Raw genomic sequence first — 22,672 nt, 5'->3', positions numbered from 1 at the left:
CACTGTGGTTATCTAATGTGAGCTAACATTTCTGCTTTTGGCGGGACTACCATTGGGTCTTGTGATCTGCCTAATAGTGATCTGCCTAATAGAGTACAGACAAGCTCTTTGCCGGATGCTCTATCCTCTTGCTATCATTGTAACCAAAGTGTGAAGGATAAGGTAAAAGGGTACAAGCACTCTTCATATGTTTGGAAACATCCAAACAATCAAAAATTTGTGTTGCACACACAGACACACACATATACAAAAAAAAAAGATTAAAAAAAGAGATGGGCTACAGATACAATGAGAAATTCAAAATGCCCTAAATGTGCATGGCAGAAATCCAGTGCAAATACATATTGTATGACCCGACACAACAGTACCCTGACTAAAGACGTATTTAAACAAAGAAAATGTGACAATGAGGTGATTTGGCTGAAATACAAGAAAAATTCAATATTTTCAGTCTAAAATTCAAAGAATACATTTTTGTAAAATTTGGGGTATTTTCATAAAGTCTGTTACTATAATGCATGGTGTTCCACAGAGCATGATTCACAGCAACTAAACTTCAAGTCCATTTTCCCCCATATTGTATTCATCAGCTCGCCAGCTTTGTTTTTCTTCTTCTTCTTCTTCTTCTTCTTTTTTGGTTTTGTTTACACTGTTCATAATCAGGAAGATTTTCAGATATGTGGGAAAAATCATACATCACTTGAAAGCTATAAAACATGTGGAGAATTTATAAACAAATCAATAACAACAACCAGAAACTATTAAAAAGTTTGACAACTTTATCGGGATTCTGTTGGGTCGGGTCCCATCCATCAGTTCATGTCTTCCTTTCTCCTCTTTTCTCACTGTCAGTATAAATTTGTCCATGACTTCCTCCACATTTGCTCACAACCTGTATAGTTTGAATAATTGTTCTACCTGAATGCTATCACATTTCGTCATTTTGATCTGAAAGGCTACCCCTCAGAAAAAAACCCAACACATCCATGTAGCAGGCTTATAATCTTTTCGTGGACACTGTAGCTCTAACGGATGTGAAGTTGAAACCACAGTGGCCTCCTGGTTTACTTATCAGTAGATGGAAGGTCCTAGAATTGATTGGTTTTGACGCAGGCATGCATCTCAGTGCAATAAGAAAAAAAAAAATCAACCTTCACATCGTTCTCGTCACCTTCATCCCTGTCAGTGCTTTCATTCCACTTCTCTTGATCATCAATCAACCAGCCAGATCAGTCAATCACTCCACCTAACGATCAATCGTTTAATCATTTTAGTTCCCCACCTTTGTTCTTCTTCATTGGCCTCATTGCCATTGTCCCCATTACCATGACCATCACTGCCATTATCATTATTAAGAGAATCTCTGATCTTAGTCATTGCTAAAATCATCATTATCAACATCGTAACCGACATTACCACGTTCTTCATCACCAGTCTTAAAAACTCTTCATTATCATCATCACTGTCACTTTAACTCTGTCTGCTACCATCACTATGATCATCTGACAGTGCCATCATCAAAACTTTATTGTTGCTATCACCATGGCTACCATTATCAGCATCACCATCATCTTGTTCCTCGCAGCAAACATTATCATCATCGCCATATACACCATTACCTCTCCTTCATCCACATGCAGCACGCCCATTCCTCAAGAGAACTTGAAAAATAAAGTGTATTGAACATCTCTGCAACCACATTTCACTATAAATCCCTTACCTCTTCATCGTCTGCATCGTCGCTTGACGACTCCGATGAGATGTACTCCTTGCTCTTGTAGTTTCCGCCTGAACCGGCTCCTGCACTGGACTTCTTGGGGCTGGGCGAAGTCTTCTTCGTCTTGCTGGCCGAATCGGGGGACTTGGACTTCTTGGTGCTTTTGCTGGTGACACACACACACACACAAAAAGGTAAGATTTACTTACCAAAATTCAGACATCTAAAAATGCTCCACGTGACACCTCTGGGTTGGAACTGACAGTTGAAGTGCTTGCATGACCCTAATGCATTCTCCTAATTAGTGTGTGGATCTAATTGCATCCATACTGGCAGCATAGGTCCCTCTAATTTTGACTCCCTGTGTGCCGGGGGAGGGGAGATGGAACTTGTAACACTTTCAGTTATAGCTGAAGATCTGGTATCCATCCGTTCAAAGTTACATCAGCGTCGGATATCACGAATAAGAATGGGTGTTCCATGCAGGAGCCAGAGCTCTCCAGGAACCAGAAAGCAGCTTGCCATTCTAAGTCTCTTTAAAAAATTAGCTAAATTTTGTGCAAAACTAATGCGAGTGCCTACTGAGTTGACTTTATTACTCGCCATCATTTGAAGATTTGCTCGGACCTAGACATAGAGGTCCTGAAAGTAACTTTTACCGCGTTGCTCTGGGAACTTGCAAATGAGCAACAGGTGATAAATTAGAAGTATGACACTTTTCCTAACCATGCATCCAATATGTGACCGTGCACCTCAAAACGAACATAAAGTCGCACACACTGATTTTGCGTGAGGACTAAAAACAAGTGAAATGGGTCAACCTAGCCGAACTTGACTTTTTCATATTTTCTGAAAGAGCGGGTCTTCTTTTACATTATGCTAAAGTTTGGTATCATACAACGGGCAGGAAAGTGTGTTTTTTAGCAGTTAATCTCGAACATTTTTGATAGAATAGTGTGATTAGGTGTGTCTTCAGAATCCCTTTTTCATTTCTGAAAAAACCTTGTCCACACTCTTCACTTTCAACTCTAATAACTTTTGAAAGGATTGTGCTACTGCTTTGAAAGTTCGTATTAATTATGGACAGAATGTGTTAATGAGGCATGCTTAATTTCAGTTTAATCTGATAATCCCTTCATTGTTGTTACTCTGGTGGTTTACTTCCTGTTTTTTGTCCCATTCATCGCACAGCCAGCACGGTTTGGTAAAGATTAAGCGCTTGAATAGACACTGTACTTCAGAGCCTCTTTTCTCAGTTCACACTTTTCCTGAGTTTGTGCTTTCTTTCCAATATTTAGATAGGTTAGGAGAGTCCATTTGATTTGAGTTATACATCATTTTAAAGCTTAAAGTCTGCTCTTTCAGAATACGGTCATAACTAAAAATGTATGTCTGGCGACTTTTTGTTTGTTTTGAGGTGCAGTGTCACATATATCCTTTCAATTTTCTGACCCCCTTTCAAAATTGCACGCTAACACTGATGACCAACACAGAGTGAGATAAAACAGAAAATAACACACACACACACACAAAAAAACAACCCAAGGCAACCGAACTAGATCTTTTCATTCTTATTTTGTTCTGAGCAAACTACCTGTTTATTTGTACATCAGGGGCCTAATTCATAAAGATTGAGTTCAAGTAACGCTCAATCTGCTGAAAGCTACGCTTGATTTTTCTTGAAATCAAGTGTAAGTATCTTCATGAAACAGAACTTATGCTCAATACTGAACTTACGCTCGATTCAACACGTTTCGCTGAATAAATCAAGCATAAGATCAATCACAACTGTTTATGAAACAGGCCCCAGGGATCTTTAAATCTGAAAGTTCGGTGGACCCCAAAGAGAAATGCAGTGGCCCAAATAACGGAAACATAACAGTCTATTCAGAATGTTAAGTACCCTATCGAGTAACCAAAAGATACTAGCAGCTTTTTTGAAAATTTGTAGCCCCAACATCAATCTTTAGTGCCCCCAGGCCATCGCTCATGTCTAGCCCTGTATGTGTCCATTTCTTAACCCTCTTCTGCAAATTTCGCTGTATTCTAAACCCGAACTGCTACTCCGTAGGTACCTGGCAGGTTCGTAACCCTCCTCGGCAGCCTTCTCTCTGTACTCTGCCATCGCCGCTTCATACTCCTTCTTCCGTTCGGCCGCGAGGGCGCTCCACTTGCTCTTGTCCTCCATCTTCTGCCACAGCTCGCCGGCCTTCTTCGTCAGCTCCGTCACACTGATGCCGGGGTACTTCTGCTTAATCGACTCGCGCTCCTCGTTCAGCCACAGCATGTAGGCGGAGGGCGCCCTCTTGGGCCGGTTGGCATCCTTCTCCTTCTTCCGCTTCTTGCGCGGCTTCTCCGACTGCCAATGGGAGAGAGTGATCGTGAGTCTGGTCTTTAAAAAAGTACTCCATATTCAAGATATGATCACTCGTTTTGGGAGAGAGTGATCGTGAGTCCGGTCTTTAAAAAAGTACTCCATATTCAAGATATGATCACTCGTTTTGCGAAAGTGTAATGTTTACAGATTGAAGATAAAACAATCACAAATAGTAACACTGCCCGATATCCTTTGCAAAAACTGTTAACTTCTCTCTAAATTCGACAGTAAGAAAGGAAAATATTACCAATCCCACTATATAAATAGAGGTGGGCTATAGAGGGTCAATTTTAGGTCACATTTTCAGAACATGCTCATCACACCTTAGTTTGATGACTTTGTGCCTACTGACACCATTTTTGAAAAAAAGAACAAAAAAAATGCGAAATCCAGGGTGCCCCGGCCGAAATCGTTAAAAATCCAAGATGGCCGCCGTTTTGGCTTTAAAAAGACATTTTTGGCTATAACTCGGCTATTTTTTGTTCTATTGTGATGGTGTTGGTGTCTAACCCCATGGTTTAGGGGTCAAGGAAATGGATTATGGTGTTAATTTTAGTGTAAAACCTCATCTTCCACATGATACTAACCTTTTCCCCATATTTAGGGTTAGATTTTCCTTGTCCTTTACCCCTACCCCACCCGCCATTTTTTGCACTTTTTTCTGTTTTTTTTTTTTCAAGTCGTGTTGACTACCATACTCTTAATAACAAGTTCTAGCTATCAATCTGGTGTTTTCTACCAACTATAGTACAGCAAGAAATATACAAATAACTTACGTTATACGTGTGTCATGCAGATACCGGTATGTGGCTGGTGTATTCAGGATGCATGGTAACTGTGCAACCAGTGCTAATACTGTATCTGCTTTATAGTGCCCATTGACATTTGGTTATTAGACCTTTAACAATAGTCAAAGTGTACAATTCTACTGTACAAATGTAAGTGTACAATTTTGTAAAATGACTTGAATAAGCCTTCTATGATATGCCAATATTGTCCAGCACAAAGGTAATGTTTCGGCTGGATGATGCACCCCATGAGCCTATATACATTATGGAAGAATCTGCGTCAGCAGTACTGTCTGTACATCAGCTTGCTTTGGGCATCACTAGTGCTGATGCTGATCTGTTCCTTTCATTCTTTCCATGTGCTCGATTCTATATGCCTCATGCTCTTGGTCTCAAGACATACCAAGGTACCAGTTTCGTTCACCTTTGTATGTAATCCAATATCGCAATGCAGAATCATTGATGCCCAGTTAACTATCAACAGTTCTTCAAGGTTGGAATGGGCAGTTGGTTGTATGATGCCGTTGGTTGACTTTAGATTGAATGCATTCACCACGTCATCTTTGAACAGTAGGCAGATCAGGGGCAGGGAGATTATCAGACTCTCCTCCAGTCACTAGAAGAGTCAAGTTCATCTTTACTTTCATCCCAGAGATTTGGTATCAAGACCTTGATTATACACATGTGGGTGCACAATAATCTCGATGGGATATGAGTCTGTGGTATGACAGCTCTCCACGTAAAATAGCTTTGAGTTTGGTGAGATCTCGGGTATCTAGGCAACCCTTGCGTTCGTCAACTTTGTTGATTTAATGGGCCTCCCCATGTTTTAAGTTTCTGTAACAGACAGCCTATGCACATACCAGTACTCTAACTGCTTGTTGTGCTTGGGTCACATTTTGGAAATGGAAAAGAGAATCTAGGGACTGGAAACAACAGATAAAGTCGACAGATATTAATTACCTCAGCTGTAGGCACTTTCAGTCACAGAGAGTGAGATGATGACTTTACCATTATGATGCTATGTGAGGAACATACATTGTACATAACATTTGTTTGTCATAGAACTGGTTGGATAATCACCCAAATGGTATCAAATTTCTCATCAAACATGAGGACTCTGGCTTTATAAATGTACAGCAATATACCGTAAATGGTAGGGAAAAGCAGGCATGAGAAATAAGGGAACAAGTGGTGATGGTGAAACACCAAAACTAAAAAAACTAGAACCGGAATTTGTCAACACTGACAAATTAGGTGATCCGATCTCTTCGAAAATCAATGATTTGAGTCCTGATCCTAATAGGCATGACCATACCGGTTTCATTTGTGTCGAGGAGACATTGGCCGTGTGATGTTTGGATTCTCATTCAGAAAAGGAAGTCAGACTTGCCATCTTTAATACCGAATTCCGTATCCACTAACGAAGATACAGAATGAAGTATATTTGACCTTTGACCCCACTTTGCACACCCAAGATGGCATCTGAGCAAAAAGTGGTTATTTAGTGAAGTGATTACTGTAACATGCCCTTTGCGTGTGCAAAATATGGGAAAGACAGGACATGTATTCACCAAGATACAGGATGAACAATTTGTGACCTTTGACCCTAATTTACCTACCCAAGATAGTGTCCGATCAAGTAGTTGTTATTTTATGAAATAATGTACGTGACATGAACTAAACATGTGCAAAATATGGGGGTGATAAAGGCTGATTTTCTTGAGTTATTGCAAAGAAAGTTTCAGAAAAAAAATCATAAAACATCGAAGATAAGCTTTAATTTCAACCAACTTTTTTGACATGATGCCGACGTTGAATGAAGAAACGAATTGCACATTACGATAGCCCAAACTCTCAGCTACAACATATTAAAATCTGGGAGAAATTCACTGAAGGGTAAGTGAGCTAGTTCTCGATAAAGACAAACATGTCAATTTTCACATCTAGAAAAATTCCCTCCCATGGAGATAACACGTCATAACGAAGATAGAGGAAAAAAGTACATATGACCTTTGACCCCACTTTGCACAGACAAGATGGCATCTGAACAAAAAGTGATTAATTTGTTAAATGATTCTTGTAACATGGTCTTTGCGTGTGCAAAATATGGGAAAGATAGGACATGTATTCACCAAGATACAAGATAAAACATTTATGACCTTTGACCCTAATTTACATACCCAAGATGATGTCTGATCAAGTAGTTGTTATTTTATGAAATAATGTACGTGACATGAACTAAACATGTGCAAAATATTATGCTTATAGAGCTTGTTTTTCTTGAGTTATTGCAAAGAAAGTTGCTAAAAGAAAGGAATATCTCAATACATCGAAGATAAGCTTTAATTTCAACCAAGTTTTTGGACATAATTCCGACATCAAATGAAAAAAACGAAGGGCACATTACCATAGCCCAAAGTCTCAGCTACAACATATTAAAATCTGGGAGAAATTCACCGAAGCATAAGGGAGCTAGTGCTCGATAAAGATAGTCATGTCAATTTTCATTTCCAGAAAAACTGCACTCCCATAGAGATAACACGTAAACTGGTCAAATTTGACAAGATTACTTTCAATCCATTTTTACGAGGTGATGCCGTCATCCAATTAAAATGTTGTTATAACATTAATGAAAGAGTATTTAATAAGCTACATCATACTGAAATCTGGGTGAAAATTGGCAAAGGATTAGTGCGATACGCTCGAGTGAACTTGAAACTTGATGATGTTATTTTGAAAATTTACTTTTTTTATTTTATTAAGAAATTTGATATCTTTTAGTCATTTTTTCAGCATCGCCAACCCATGAAATGACATGTACAACTCATCAGCTTTTAGAATATAAAAAGAAAATGGGGGGTCACTGTCCATCCTGACGAGTACTATCGGATTTAAAATTGGCGGTTTTTTGGCATTGTTGCACTGTATATCGCCATTGACGCGCGCGCGGAATTTCAACTTTGACGGGCTCGTATGACGTCATATTGAGTCGGATTGACTTGAAACTTGGTAGAAATATTCCTTGACATTTCAGGCATCCGATAAACGTACAAAAACGGGAAATTTCTATTGCATATGAGCTGTGCATGCGTATATGCGCGCGCGCGTACGCGTCCGTCCGATTTTTTCAATTTTTCAAAAAATGCTCCAAATGGTCTGAAACGTGTGTAAAAAAAATTTGAGCTCGATTTGAGCATACAAATATTTCAACGCGCGCGTACGCGCGCGTTTTAAGAGAAAATATGAATTTTGAGAATATGAGTAGAATGTGCATAACTTGAAATATATGTGACGTACATTTCATTGAAAAATTCCATTCCATTGATGAGATATGATTGAGAATGTGTTTTCATATAATGACGTCATAGTGACGTCACGGTCGACTGATCACTATGATTTTGTTAGACCCGTCGTCTTTGGGACATGATACATATACGGTATAAATTTGAAATTGATAGGAAGAGCACTTTCTGAGCTAATCGATACACAAATTTTGTCCAGAAATAAAGAAAGAAGAAGAAGAACCACCAACAAAGAATCCGTACAGATACAGAAGGTGATCCGAGAGGATACTCGATCACCTAAAAAAAAAAAAAAAATAACTGAGTTATGGTAAAAATGTGTTTTCTAGGCAAGATGCCAGATACATTGTACATCATCCAGTCAAGTATGGTGCTGGACAATTGACATAATTATATAGAAGGCTTATTCAAGTCATTTTACAAAATTGTACACCTACAGTAGAATTGTACACTTTGTTAAAGGTCTAATGACCACATGTCAATGGGCACTATAAAGCAGAAACAGTATTAGCACTGGTTGCACAGTTAGCATGCATCCTGAATGCACCAGCCACATACCGGTATCTGCATGACACATGTATGTATAACGAAAGTAATTTGTATATTTCTTGTTGTATCGTTGGTAGAAACACCAGATTGATAGCTAGAACTTGTTATTAAGAGTATGGTAGATAACATGACTTGAAAAAATACAGAAAAAAAAAGTGAAAAAATGGCGGGTGGGGTAGGGGTAAAGGACAAGGAAAATCTAACCGTAAATATGGACAAAAGGTTAGTATCATGTGGCAGATCTAGTTTTACGCTAAAATTATCATTATATTCCATTTCCTTGACCCCTAAAACATGGAGTTAGACACCAAAACCATCACAATTGACCAAAATATAGCCGAGTTATAGCCAAAAATGTCTTTTTTTAAGCCGAAACGGCGGCCATCTTGGATTTTTAACGATTTCGGCCAGGGCACCCTGGATTTTGCATTTTTTTCGTTCTTTTTTTCAAAAATGGTGTCAGTAGGCACAAAGTCATCAAACTAAGGTGTGATGAGCATGTTCTGAAAATGTCACCCTCTATAGCCCACCTCTAATATAAAGCAAGTTTGATCCTAGAGCAACTACATCTTGTTTTGCAATAAATTTGAGTCTACTAATGAGTGCTAAGAATTAACTTCTACCGGATTTTGAATGCTCAGTGTACCTAAAAAAGGCACCCGTCTCATTCTCTGATATCTACTATGCCATCCACCTCAAATCAGAAACAGCACTTACTGTCTAATATGAAGATGCATGTGTAGGACATGTATCTCCCCGGGGAAAAAATAATTTCGAATTCATGGACGCGGTAATATTCTGTTGTTATGGACATGATGAGATATTGAAGTGCTCAGGCAGCCTCCTGTTGAATCAGGGAGACTTTACTGCTCCGCATACTGGTTCATCGTATAGAGTACAAAAGCGTGACGTCACAACCATTCATCGCCATGGAAACTGGTTCTAAACGACCTCACCTGACCAGAATATACATGAACACTACTGCTGTAATCAAAACCATGCTCGCACCTAATTCCAAACCAAGCTACAACAAAAGATTGTGACATCAGCACATTGGTATTCTATATTCTTTGATTTTGTTTACTTTTGCTTGGGGGGGGGGGGGGAACAATGGAAATGGCACTTTCCCTAAACTTACGGCGGTCTTGGTCCTCTTCTTAGGCTTGGACTTGCTCTTTTCCTTCTCCTTTCTCTCCTTCCTGGCCCTCCTCTCCTGGTTCTCCTCCTTCATCTTCCGGTACTCGTAGTCGTCGTCGTCCTCCCCACCGCTCCCCGCCGTGTAGTCCGAGTCGGAGTCGGAGCTGCTCGGCTCAACGTTGCTGTCGTACCTGTTGGTGTGATTGCAGAGTACACGATTTTCATTTTCAAAACATGTATGTTGATTCAGTGAATGCAGAAGTACTGATAAAAACCACTGATGAAGTTAAGAGGTAAATTTGACAATCCATTCAAAATTTAGGAATTTTATCATTTTTTGTTAAATCTGTGTTGCACTTTTATATCGCTGCATATCAAAGACGGCTACAATAGTTTGTGATGTGACGCTAGTGGAGTAACATAATGGAAATATGTTGAAAATTTCATGAAAGTTCATCTTCATGAAAAGTACACAATTTGTTGATTTGCTCCTGACATGCTAAGTCAGTCATGTTAATGTTATTACCCCTGCCTCCTGTAAGAGGCAACTTTCATTATGTCAGAAAAATGAAAAAAGAAGTACAAATTATTCGTCCAATACGACAAAGGTAAGATTCCAAATTTGGGGCCAAAGCTAAGGAATGCAGTCATTACAAGTTAACAGTGACTATCTGACATTGAAAAGACTTTACTGGTAATTAACGGGAAGTAAATAAAGTGGGTATGTAAAGTTTTACACTAATACTTGCTTTGTCTACAGGGTATCATAAAGCTAACCAATGGCTAGGGGGAATAGATATGTCAAAATAAGATTTTGAGATTGAGGTGCTGTTAAACCGACACCAATACTCTTTACCTCCATGTAGTTCTCCCATGTATATCACATTTCCATTATAAATTGAGCAGGAGGAGTATAGGATGATGGAGGAAAAATTTGGTAAAAAACTCACTCTTCTGCGACATCACTGGCACTTTCCAGGGGGTTGAAATCCTCATCTGATGATAAAAATAAGATGGAGTCACATGACCAGAAAATACCAACGAGACATGATATACACGTGGTCTCAATTTAATGAAAGCAGTATAGAAGAAACACTAAAGATCACAATAAATATGAACTCTTCAAGACAACAGGAATGAAGTTCAATAAACTATCCTTGTGCAGGCCATGCTCATGTATTCTCAAGCACACAGAATAACTGGCAAACATTTGAGGTGACTGATTATTGAAAAGTGTGGTAAATATTAAAAAGGAGAGGGTACAAAAAAAGACCAAGAGATCTCTGAGATAAAAACTGTCTGGTTGAAAAATGGGTACATTCAGTTTATGTTATTTCTTCTCCTCCATTAAAGTGTATAATAATCGATATCATGTAATAAACAGCCAATGACCCAATTTGAAATAAATACAATCTGTTGAAAGGACACAATGTCCCCGAGGTGACAAGGCCTCATATCTCAAAATGACAAATTATCAGGAGAGGAACAAAAAAAAAAACAACTTTTCATTGTTGCAACCAGCGTTTTCGCAAGATAACACAATTCTGTTGATATTAAATAATGTAGAAAACACTGTTTTGGAGTACATTAAACAATGGTTCTGTTTAAAAGCTAAATAGATACTTTAGCTATTCAAAATTCAGTTAGATTTCTTTTAGATATACCAATCAAGATATGAGGTCTGTCACCCCATGAATGATATAACAAAGAGTGAAATAAAAGTTTTCATCTATTTTTGTTACGTCTGATTGGTTGGAAACTCCCTGTCAATAGACACGCCCACTCACCGGATTCCGAATCGGAGTCGTCGTTTTCATCGATCTCGCCCTCCTCCTTCTCGCGTCCCTCGGCCTTCATCTGCTCCAAGTAGGCATCGTGCGTGTTGTCATCATCGCTGTCGCCGAACTCGTCATACTTCACAGTGTCCTGTGGTAAAGGTCACATTGGGGGTCAAGCATCATCAAGAACAAGTGATGACCGAAAATGGACCATGTTCAATGTCAGAGACCACTGCACTCGTCGACGAAATGTTAATATTTCATAACGAAATGACTGATTTCGTAACAAAATAGGCCATGCGACACTTTGCACCCCATAAAAACTACGGTCTTTGTCCATGGTTTAAACCATGGACAAAGATTGTACCACCTTCGTGAATTCGGGCCCTTGAGTCCAACGGAGACAATAAAAACCAAGCAATTCCAACGGTTGAGTACAAGACAGCCTATCTATTCCACTAGGTTGCCCCAAAATACATGCCAACAATTTGAATATTGAGTTGTTTGGAAAAGCTAGTTTTTGTCTTTGTTTCACAAATATCCCAATGTTGAGCTGGACACTGCTTGCATCATTTAAAATAATTCATTCATCATTTTCAAATATGCACATCACATTCACTTAGTACCTTCTCAGAAGGAAGTGATGTCAAAATCAGTTTCAGGGATACAGAAATAATTACAAACAAAAAAGCTGCAATGCACTGCTTGTTGCCTGGAGAAATCAGTAGAAATAGAACAAGGAGCAGACATCCATTACAGGCAGTACATCGTAAAGTCTACTTACACTCTTCATGCCTCTGTTCTTCACTCTTAGCTTCTTGCCTGTCACAAATTCAAAGAGGGGTTTGTAGTCATCCCTGCAAAGAAAAAACAAACAAACAAACGATGAGAATACATACATACATACATACATATATTTAGATACTGTGAAGCAAGATATTTTCATGCCTGAGATTTTCATGAATTGGAGCTAAGAGCCTTATTGTGAAATACGCAAAATCAAAATGCACGTGAACATTTCTGGTTTTACAGTATATATATATATAGAGAGAGAGAGAGAAATATATATACATATATATATATATATATATATATATACATACACATTTTTATATATATTTTTTTATATGTATGTATGTATGTATATATATATATATATACTCCTAGATGGGTCATTTGGAAGACATTTCCATTTGCTTTATATGCAAATTTTAAAATACATGTTCAATGGCAATTTACGCAATGGAGACACGAAAATTGTCTCCTTAATGACCAGTTGTCTCCCTAATGAAGACACTTCCCCCCAATATGTCTCCCTAAGGTGCCAACTAGGGATATATATATATATATATATATATATATATATATATTTATACACACATTTTTATATATTTTCTTTATACATTTTGATTGGTCATAATGCAATCAAATGACTAATGCAACCATGATCAGGATCATTATATTGTGAGCAGTGACGCCAAACCAGGAAATATAATATAAGTTCTGCTACTACTTCTGCACTCCCTTTAAAAAAATAGTAACAGTAAAAGATATACAATGAAAAGAACCCAAACATAACAAACAAACGTCTGGCCAAGAAACAGATGGAAAGGAAAGAGAAAAGTTGCCATGCCATGGCATCACAGTATTTCAAATTGCAAAATACTGGACTTACTTCTCTATGCTGCTGAATACAAAGACGGTGGTGGTCCGCGTCTCGATCTCGAAGTCGAAGTACCGCAGGCTGCCTGTGCCGGCGAAGTTCACGCACTGGATCTCGTCGAAGCGGATGTGCATGGGCGGTTTGTGGACGAACATGAAGCCCCTCTCGAGGGGATAGAGGAACCCACTGTTGGACTTGTAGGAGCAGTTGATGGCATGTGCCCCCTTGTGTCTGTATCATCGGCAGACACAGAGAAAAACTGCCTCATTGTCGTCATATCGAAACACCTTTACGATTATCATCAACATTGATAATAGCAATGATATTTACATACCACCATTACCATCACAATCATCATTATCATCATTATCAATACTTTCTGCATTTATTCAGAGTAGCTTTTTTAGTATTCACGCTTTTTTCTCTCAGACAGCCCTGTTATCAACAACACCATTAACAACATCACTGCCAGTGCACCCTTACAAAACACCTGGGTCAAGAAGGATATGCCGGGTATTCATTTTGGCTGTACACACTGGCTGAGACATGAACCAAGCATCTTCTATTCATATAAAACATATTTGTAAGTTTTACAGTCAAGAGCCTCTTCCAGTAAACAACAATGCTTTCTCAGGGCCTGCTGATCTAGAGTCTGTTTCTGGATATATGACACCAACTGGCACAGAAAGCATGCCAGTATTCTGTAAATGTCAATATTTTTGCGTGATTAATTTTTTGTGCTGAGCTGCTCAAAAACATATTTGCAGGTTGTTGAATTCGCGCTGCGCAATTGTCAACCCATTCACATGTGCAGGAATAATTGTCAAGATATTTTTTGTGGGTTTTAGAATTTGAGCTAGCTAGAAGTAGCGTGAAATATACGAAAATTAACGCACCGCAAAAATTTCTGTGTTTACCATACAACTTATAGATATGTGGTACGGCATATCTAGGGCATTCATGCTCTACTCTAAAGGCAAACTCACCCTTTGAATGTTCCAGGGACTGTGATCTTACGCGCCACGAGACACTTCATGAGTCGGCTGACTATCTCAAACATCGGGCCGGTCATCTCTTTGGTCAGTTTGCCCTCGTACTTCTCCTCCAGCTCTTGCCTACATGAAGAAATCACAAGAAGCAAAACAAATGTATCATTCGATGCCAACTCCTCATTCCCAAGTGATGCTGCTAACAATGATATTAACCCCAAACATACTTAATGAAAGTATTAATTTCCTACAAAAGCTGGTTCTTTAAAAAATATTTTTGCAAACTGAATTGACATTGCCATGAGTATCCTAATACACTGTACTGGTATTTGTTTTTCAGTTGATATAGAACATATCACAAGACGAGCTTGACTAACAATTTACTAATAACACTAAGAGAGGAAAGGAGATGATAAGTATACCGGTAATATGATGGAGCACTATACACTTCCAGCACCCTGCACTAAAGACTTAATATATTTTACATAGTGAAGACTAAAAACAAAACAACCCCTCCCCCCACCCCCCCCCCCCACAAACACACACACACAAAAAAACAAAAAAAACCACCTCAAAACAAACTTATGTTCCACATGAATTTTACTTGAAGTTGCAGTGGAAGTTATTGCTGTCTGTTCTGAAACATTTTACACTTTGATAACAAAATGAAAATGCTTCACTTCTCTTCAGTGTTAATCCAAGAGAATATGTTTGCAGAAAGCCAGATGAGATGCTCAGAACAGATTTTAAAAAGTTGTATGATTATTAAAAAAAACCTTGTGTCGATTACAAAAAAAGCAAACACAGTTTCCATCACGTTGGCTTTGTTATATTATTTCATATAATATAAAGATAACCAGTGGTTATCATTCCTCGGATATAGAATCTTCTCATTACACACACAGACACACACTATTACACACACAGACACACACTCTTGCACACTCACTTGCAGCAACACAACGAATGCTTACAATTTAAAGGATTGTATGTCCCCTTTTTTATTTGAGTGTTGAAGTAAATATCAATGTAGTTAACAGTAAAAATGAATAAACAAAAGCTGATGCTAATAATGAAAAAGTTGGGTATATAAAGAAGAGGTAGATAAAATCAGCTTTATAAGTGGTTGATGGGGGGCTTGAACCAGCGACTCACTCAGTGAGGTTCAGCTCCAGCGTGATGGTGTCCTCCTTGTTGAAGCTGAGGATGAGGAAGTGGTATCGGGTCTGCCCCTGGACAATGGGCGGGTCGAGGCTCATCTGCGGACAAGAGAGGAGTCATAATAAGGCAATGGATTGTGGGATATAACTTGCAAGGACACAAGAGGAGTCATAATAAGGCAATGGATTGTGGGATATATCTTGCAAGGACACAAGAGGAGTCATAATGAGGCAAAGGATTGTGGGATATAACTTGCAAGGACACGAGAGGAGTCATAATGGGGCAAAGGATTGTGGGATATATCTTGCGAGGACACAAGAGGAGTCATAATGAGGCAATGGATTGTGGGATATATCTAGCAAGGACACGAGAGGAGTCATGACAACATAAAGGATTGTGGGATACATCTTGTATGGATTCGACTCAAGCAACTGAATCACACCCAACATGTCACCATATAAGCTGGATTGTCTACCACATTACTGCGCTCATGAGAAGGTGAAGAGACAATAACTCTCTGCAGCCTCACAAAACAATGATCAATGTAAAGAAAATTTTGCCGATAATGATATGACTGAACTTAATTATCATTAAATGCTCCCAAGTACAATGCATGCATTAAGCTCAATTGCCTAAATACTGCACCTTTAGAGTGTTTCATTATTCCTGTTCTAAAGGTGATTTTCAAAATATAAATGTTCCTTAACTTCTCACTGTTATTTTTCTATTAAAATCAGAGAGGGCTTTCCCGTAACAGGAAACTAATTGTGGAGAAGTTGCAGACATATTAAAACAAAGTTACTGCCCCCCCCCCCCACTCCATATGATGACAGCAATACAGCTGTCCTGAAGTGCACAAACAGTCTTGTACTCACCACAAAGTACATCTGTCGATTGTCTTTGTGTGGTAGGAGGAATAACCTCAGCACTGTCGTGAAGGGGATCTTGTAATCAAATGTCTTTCCGTGAAGCTGAAGGAATGTCGGGAATATCTTGATTTCATAGCGACCTCTGCAAAAGAGAAGAGAACGAATGGTGTCTATGTAAGCACTGATATCACGGAAGCATGTACAATGCACCTATATGTACCAAATGTGCATGATACATTTTGTTGAAAATCTCATGGTCAAATTCAAATGTCAAGCTGAAGCATTACACAATCCAGAAAAATTGCCTTTATAGTCTTATACTGAATACAATGTATCTTATTCGCATACTGCATGATGTCACACTAGCATGAAAATAAGAACACATGAATGCTTGATTTACTACATTATGTCCATGTCAATTCAACTTTAATATTTGCAATGTGTCCACAGCATGATTACCGTACAAACTTATGAAATGCACCTACCTACATGAGGTTGAAAAATCATTTGCATATAATTTCACTTCACAGTGCCATGAGAGGAATACTGGACACGGTGTTAATCATCACCCAAATACATTTACAAGGTCACAGTTGCTACTTTCATCCATATGCATTGTCATTGACCTGTAACAAATGTTTCACTGCTTTATTTCACACTACATTTTTTTTTCAGAGGAGATGTTACTTGAACGTAACTGGCATTGTACATGATGTAGGTGGCACCTGACATTTGGAGGCAATACGTGTAGGATGTCAAGGATTCCTTGAATCACCTTCCCTTAAATCTTTGAAGCCCTCTGGCATCATGAAATTCTTCATGAATTTAACATATTGACGTATATTTGACGTTGATGTATTTACGTTGATATATTTACGTCGATGTAGGGCAATTTGTAAATCAGTTGCAATGAAAACACCTCTACAGAAGAATTTGATAAATTTGAATAATGACGCAGTACCCACTGCATGCATAAGGATTAGAACTAACAACCACTGTCGGGAGGAAGCTCGATGATCTAGTGGAGATGACGCCTGTCCAGAGATCAGGAGGTCATAGGTTCGAATCCTGCTCGAGTATGTACGCCCATGATTTTTTATCATGGCAACTACTAAAACACTGATCAATTCAATGCTTATTTACGTCGATGTAGGGCACTTTGTCAATTAGTTGCAATGAAAACATCTCCACTGAAGAATTTCATGAATTTGAATATTTTCATGAGTGGTTACAATTTGCGATTGTGGAGAACTGTACTGAATGAAGAAATGTATGTGTGCACGCCACATTCGTTTGGGGATTAGGGTTGATATTTTTGTGTGTTTTTAAATTTATGAATAGCATCTGACTCGTGTAATTTGCAAAAATGAAAACCCTGCCACATCCCTGCATTGAACAATGTATTCCTACTATCACTCAGGCTAGTTTAAGTGGTCGATGCTGTCTAATTCCCTTTGTGTTTCAGCTCAGAGCTACTGACACTTAAAGACTATGAATCAGTGCATGCTCAAAATAAATGCACTTGCATGAATTTGATTACCGCCAGACTGGCTTCTAACTAGCCAAATTGGCTATGCAGCGGTCACATATTGTATAAGCTGTTATTTCTATGTACAGATATTTTTGCGAATGAGAAGGTCATAGACATATTTTTGAGATGCTGTTTTTGAGATTTTGACAAGGCTACCATAAGTGCACTGATGCCTGTCATTCAGAGATATTTTCGCTGGTTATTTAATTTGCAGTCCAACAGTGATTTGCGAAATTAAGGAAAATTATTAACCCTCGTGAAAATAACAGCTTATACAGTACATTTAGACTATGCAAAGGAGGATGAAATGGTGATGTTACCTGGGTGTGATGCAGGGAATCTCTTCCAAGGAGCAGATGGCATCCCCAGTGGCCTGGATGATGTCTGCCTTAGCTATGACATTGTCCAGGAATGCCTGTAACGGGTGAACAATGTTCAATAGTGAAAGGAACTCAAATGAAAGTTAAAACGATTGGGGTGAAAAAGGAAGGTCTTAACATCTACCATGAAATGATACAATCAAGTTGTCATTCATTGTTGATTTTGAAACAGCAGATTGGCAAAAATTAGAAAGAAATCAAGAAATATTCAGGGATGCAAATGGAGCATCAGAAAAGAAGAATATGCCAATTTGTGAACAGAGCACAGAAAGGGTTAAACAGTTCCATGTAATTTGCTCCTGCGACATTTGCTCCCATGAAATATCTGCACGCTTAGTCAAAGATAAAACCTACCCAAAACATAACTCTAACCCTAATCCTAATTCTCACATCAAACTTTTTTTAAAAACCCTATCACAACCCTAAGCCTTATCCGAGAGAAGAAGAGAGAAGAAGACCGAAGCAATTGTCGCAAGAGAAAATGTCCTGTCACCAGGTTAAACACACTCACACTGGCTGCGTCTGTTGTGTCTGTGGAGGGAACATAGAATCTCATCTCCATCAAGGAGACTTCTGCATCGTCGTTCTGGTGGAATTCCAGGATGACCTCATTCTTGGTGCTGGTGGCATGCGACACGTTGCCGAGGGGGATTTGAAAGGCGGACTTCTTCTCCACGTAGAAATCCAGCTCTGGTCCTGCATATGCAAGCAGTGACAAACCACATGGGAATTATTGTCAACAGGTATAGGAGTATGAAATTTGTCCAGCTAGCTCAACTACATGCCCACATTCACACACCGTTGTAATGTCACAAGTTTCCTCATGAGCGACTGGAGGTATCACTGTTTTTAGCATACAATACCCACACTGGCATCATCTCACATCTACAGGTTTATATGAAAACCCGCTTACCAGTTCTTGCAGATAGACTAGTACACCAGTTCTTGCAGATAGACAGCTACATTTCAATCAAGATTCAAGTTCCTTTCTTATTCAGAGAAGCAGGAAAATCATGATCAGGGTTCTACTTGGCAATATATAAGACATGGGCTGAATTAATTCAAAACATCAATTCACTTGGCTTAAATATCTTGCACAATAACTTTTTAAATTGTACTTTTACTTTTACTAGTGCAAAAGGTAAGCTTACAAGAATTTATTCAGTTACCTAGTACATGAAACATTGAAGGTTCTAGGAACATAAAAGGCAACATGACTACTTGCCCTGGAATCTGGCGGTCCCCCAGTTCCATCCCTTGAGGGAGAGTTCCTTGTCTTGCAGCTCGACATTGTAATTTCTCTGGAGAAAATCTGCTACCTTCTCTCGATCCTGAGTGAAAGAAGAAAAAAAGCAAAACAAAATTAATATCTGTCATATTTACAGTCACTGGACTCTGAATTGTTTCAACATAATCAAATGGACGACGTTGGCTGGGTCTTTGAAAGCAGGAAAGCAGAGCAACTTATTGCCTCGTTTTGCCAGCTCATAACATTACAGCTTTTCAGACTATACAGCCTGAGCATCATCACCGAAGTGCAGGTCTTGCATCAAGACATGCACTGTCCTGAATACAGGGGGCAAATAAATATTGATGTATGAAGAGAATATTAGAATACAAGAGGTATTTGGGTGTCTCAGTTCTAGGGTAAGGAGGCTTTCTGAATTAAATTATTACTGGAGTCTGAATTACGTACAATCTTGTACATATATAACAACTATGCAAATTCCTAGTTTTTTTAAATCAAATTGAACTCTACCATACCACCAATCCAGTATTCTAACATGACTTCCAAAATAAACCATTTGGGCAAATTCCCAGCTTGTTTCATCAAATTGAGCTCCATCATACCACACATCCAGTATTCTAACATGACTTCCAAAATACACAACTCAGGCAGGCCTTTCTGTAAAATAAACTTTACACTTACAGACTCCTTGAAACCATCATATTTGAAGATAGACCCTGATTTCAGGTACAGCTTGAGTTCATGACCTCTGGCGACCCGGATCCAATTGGTTTTCTCCAAGTCATCTGACTGGATTTGGTCTACCTTGCCGGTCTTGTTGTTCTTGAAGGTGATGCCTTGTTCACTTAACCTCAGTCGACCTCCATTCTGGAATGGGCAGGGGCAAAACATGGAGAAGAGGAAAAAAACAACAACAACAACAACAAAACAGTGAAGTATTTCCAGCAAACTTTCAACTGTGTTAACACCAATTCATCAAATCACAGTTGTTGTGCAGTAGGGCTGGATTTGCATGAAGAGAATTTGGGAAGGTTGGAGTGATTACCATGGTACTAGCACTGCCTTGCTCAACACTACTTTCTACATACTTTGAAAACAAGAAATGAAGTAGAAACATACTAGGTGTCTATGGAAAGCACAGGATTTTAATCTTTCTCTTTCTTTTCTTTTCTTTTCTTTTCTTTTTTTTTTTTTTTTGGGGGGGGGGGGGAAGGGGGCTAAATAACCCATGCATGATGAAAGACTGTCCAGATAGGTGTAGGTAGACCTATATATCCCACAAATCAACTAAATCAACTGCAGCTCCCCCCCCCTCAAAAAAAAAAGAACAACAACAACCTATGAGGACACCCAATAAGTCAATCAGTTGTAATGAAAACATGTCAACAGAAGAATTTCATGAATTTGAACAATTCAAAGACTTGTAGACACGGCTAGAAATCAGATTCTGAGGGCCATTCAACAGAGCAAAAAACTGAGCCTGAGAAGTTCAATGTAATGTATCCACAGGTACTACTTAGGTACGGTAGTCAATTTATTATGCAATCTGGATGAAATTTGTGCTTGTTTCCAATTCCAGTGATGTTTTAATTCTTTACTTTGAGCATAGACTTGAAGGTGTTAATCAGTTAATTGATGTTGCCTAGACAGTATCACTCATATCCATATCAACATTCGTATCGATACTCTACTCTCGTTAGTCTCTACTCTCTAGCTGTGGGGATGGACATGATGGAGTACCGTAGACTGTTTTCTATCTAACTACGGTACGGTATAACGTTACACAGCACAGCCGCAGCCCTGTCGCTGTTCACAAGTGCTGTGATGGCGCACAGAGATGCCGTGATTGCACGGCGTCTGGGCAGGCTAGGGATGGAGTCCCCAAAAGACTTTCAGAATATGACAATAATTTATTCATTATTAACTTCAGATATGGTAAAAAGATGGTATGTCTATGGACTATGCAATGGTCCACGCATCTACCGTACCATGCAGATGCAACTTGGTCACTCTCATCCGAATCCATTCAAGCTTTTTTTTTGCATTCAATACTCTTTATATTCAATTCATTCCACATAACAGTTAGTGTCTAGGTCATAGTTACAGTACCGTACCGCACTACCGGGTACTAAATTTATACAAGAGCAATAATATTCCAAGATACTGAAAGATTTGGAAGTGAAATTAACTCAACACTGACAACAGGGCAACGTTGTTCTTTCAAGGCAAAATAGGTGGCCTATTTTACTTATCCAGGAACTGAATCATCATAATCATGATGGGAATAGGAATAGATGGTTGCAGATTGATAATAAAATAGACTAAGATCTCTAGCTATTAACATACGTTGTTAAACTTTTAACGTTAGAATGACTAGATCTACCATCTAGGTCTAGATCTAGATCACTCACCATAGCACCTTTCACTTCTTGTGATATATCTGGGAAATCCAGAGTTTCCATTGCGGCACGAAACTTACGAGCCTAATTTGAATGAAAGTTACAATAAAACCTCTTCTCGCTTTGTTTCAGTGAGAGATTCTAGCTAAGCACAATTTAACAGCAAGCAGCACTGCACTGGTAGGCTGGTTCCACGATCCACCGACCGCTGTGATGCGGACTAGTTATACACACAATAAACATGCAGTGCATGCATGCATCGAGCGTATCCGTGTCGCGGGAAAATTGGAGAGAACATGCGCCATGCACGGTGCAATCTTTCTCATCGCTGAATGAATAAACACCGACAGCGCCAGCTTACTGACCACATTTTCTTTTTACACCGATGTTGGGGGTGGGGGGGGGGGGGGTGGGTGAGGGCTGGGGATTGCAAAAGCAATTACCGGTAGATTTCAATTCCGGAAAAAAAAAAATAAAATGATGATGATGATGATGATGATGATGATGATGATGATGATGATGATGATGGTGATGATGATGATGATGATGATGATAATAATAATAATAATAATAATGATAATAATAATAATAATAATAATAATAATAATGATAATAATGATAATAATAATAATACAATAATAATATTAATAATAACAATAATAATAATAATAATAATAATGATAATAATAATAATAATAATAATAATAATAATAATAATAAAACAAGCCAGCCCACAGATCAACTAGCAACAAGTTAACAAATTTGCTCTTTGTAGAAGAG

At 38.7% G+C, this 22,672-nt stretch overlaps 1 protein-coding gene across 1 annotated transcript in view; it reads right to left on the bottom strand.

The window, feature by feature from the left end:
- The window catches only part of LOC139738401 (FACT complex subunit SSRP1-like), an 80,330-nt gene extending 58,291 nt beyond the window's left edge, over positions 1–22,039 (bottom strand). The window contains exons 1-15 of the mRNA XM_071649037.1: positions 21,905–22,039; positions 20,175–20,360; positions 19,470–19,575; positions 18,756–18,940; positions 18,185–18,279; positions 16,340–16,475; positions 15,459–15,562; positions 14,301–14,429; positions 13,327–13,545; positions 12,436–12,508; positions 11,661–11,799; positions 10,824–10,869; positions 9,875–10,064; positions 3,793–4,076; positions 1,721–1,883 (exon numbers count right to left, since the gene is read on the bottom strand). Of these exons, the coding sequence (XP_071505138.1) occupies positions 1,721–1,883; positions 3,793–4,076; positions 9,875–10,064; positions 10,824–10,869; positions 11,661–11,799; positions 12,436–12,508; positions 13,327–13,545; positions 14,301–14,429; positions 15,459–15,562; positions 16,340–16,475; positions 18,185–18,279; positions 18,756–18,940; positions 19,470–19,575; positions 20,175–20,360; positions 21,905–21,955 (2,106 nt within the window). The 5' untranslated portion in view covers positions 21,956–22,039. The remainder of the gene's footprint in view (positions 1–1,720; positions 1,884–3,792; positions 4,077–9,874; positions 10,065–10,823; positions 10,870–11,660; positions 11,800–12,435; positions 12,509–13,326; positions 13,546–14,300; positions 14,430–15,458; positions 15,563–16,339; positions 16,476–18,184; positions 18,280–18,755; positions 18,941–19,469; positions 19,576–20,174; positions 20,361–21,904) is intronic.
- Positions 22,040–22,672: the final 633 nt, after the last annotated feature.

Source organism: Diadema antillarum, unplaced genomic scaffold (assembly GCF_040938485.1).
Source record: "Diadema antillarum isolate AM-2024a unplaced genomic scaffold, OU_Dant_1.0 seq00000740_RagTag, whole genome shotgun sequence".
NCBI lineage: Eukaryota > Metazoa > Echinodermata > Echinoidea > Diadematoida > Diadematidae > Diadema > Diadema antillarum.
This window is presented reverse-complemented; position numbering and strand designations above follow the sequence as displayed.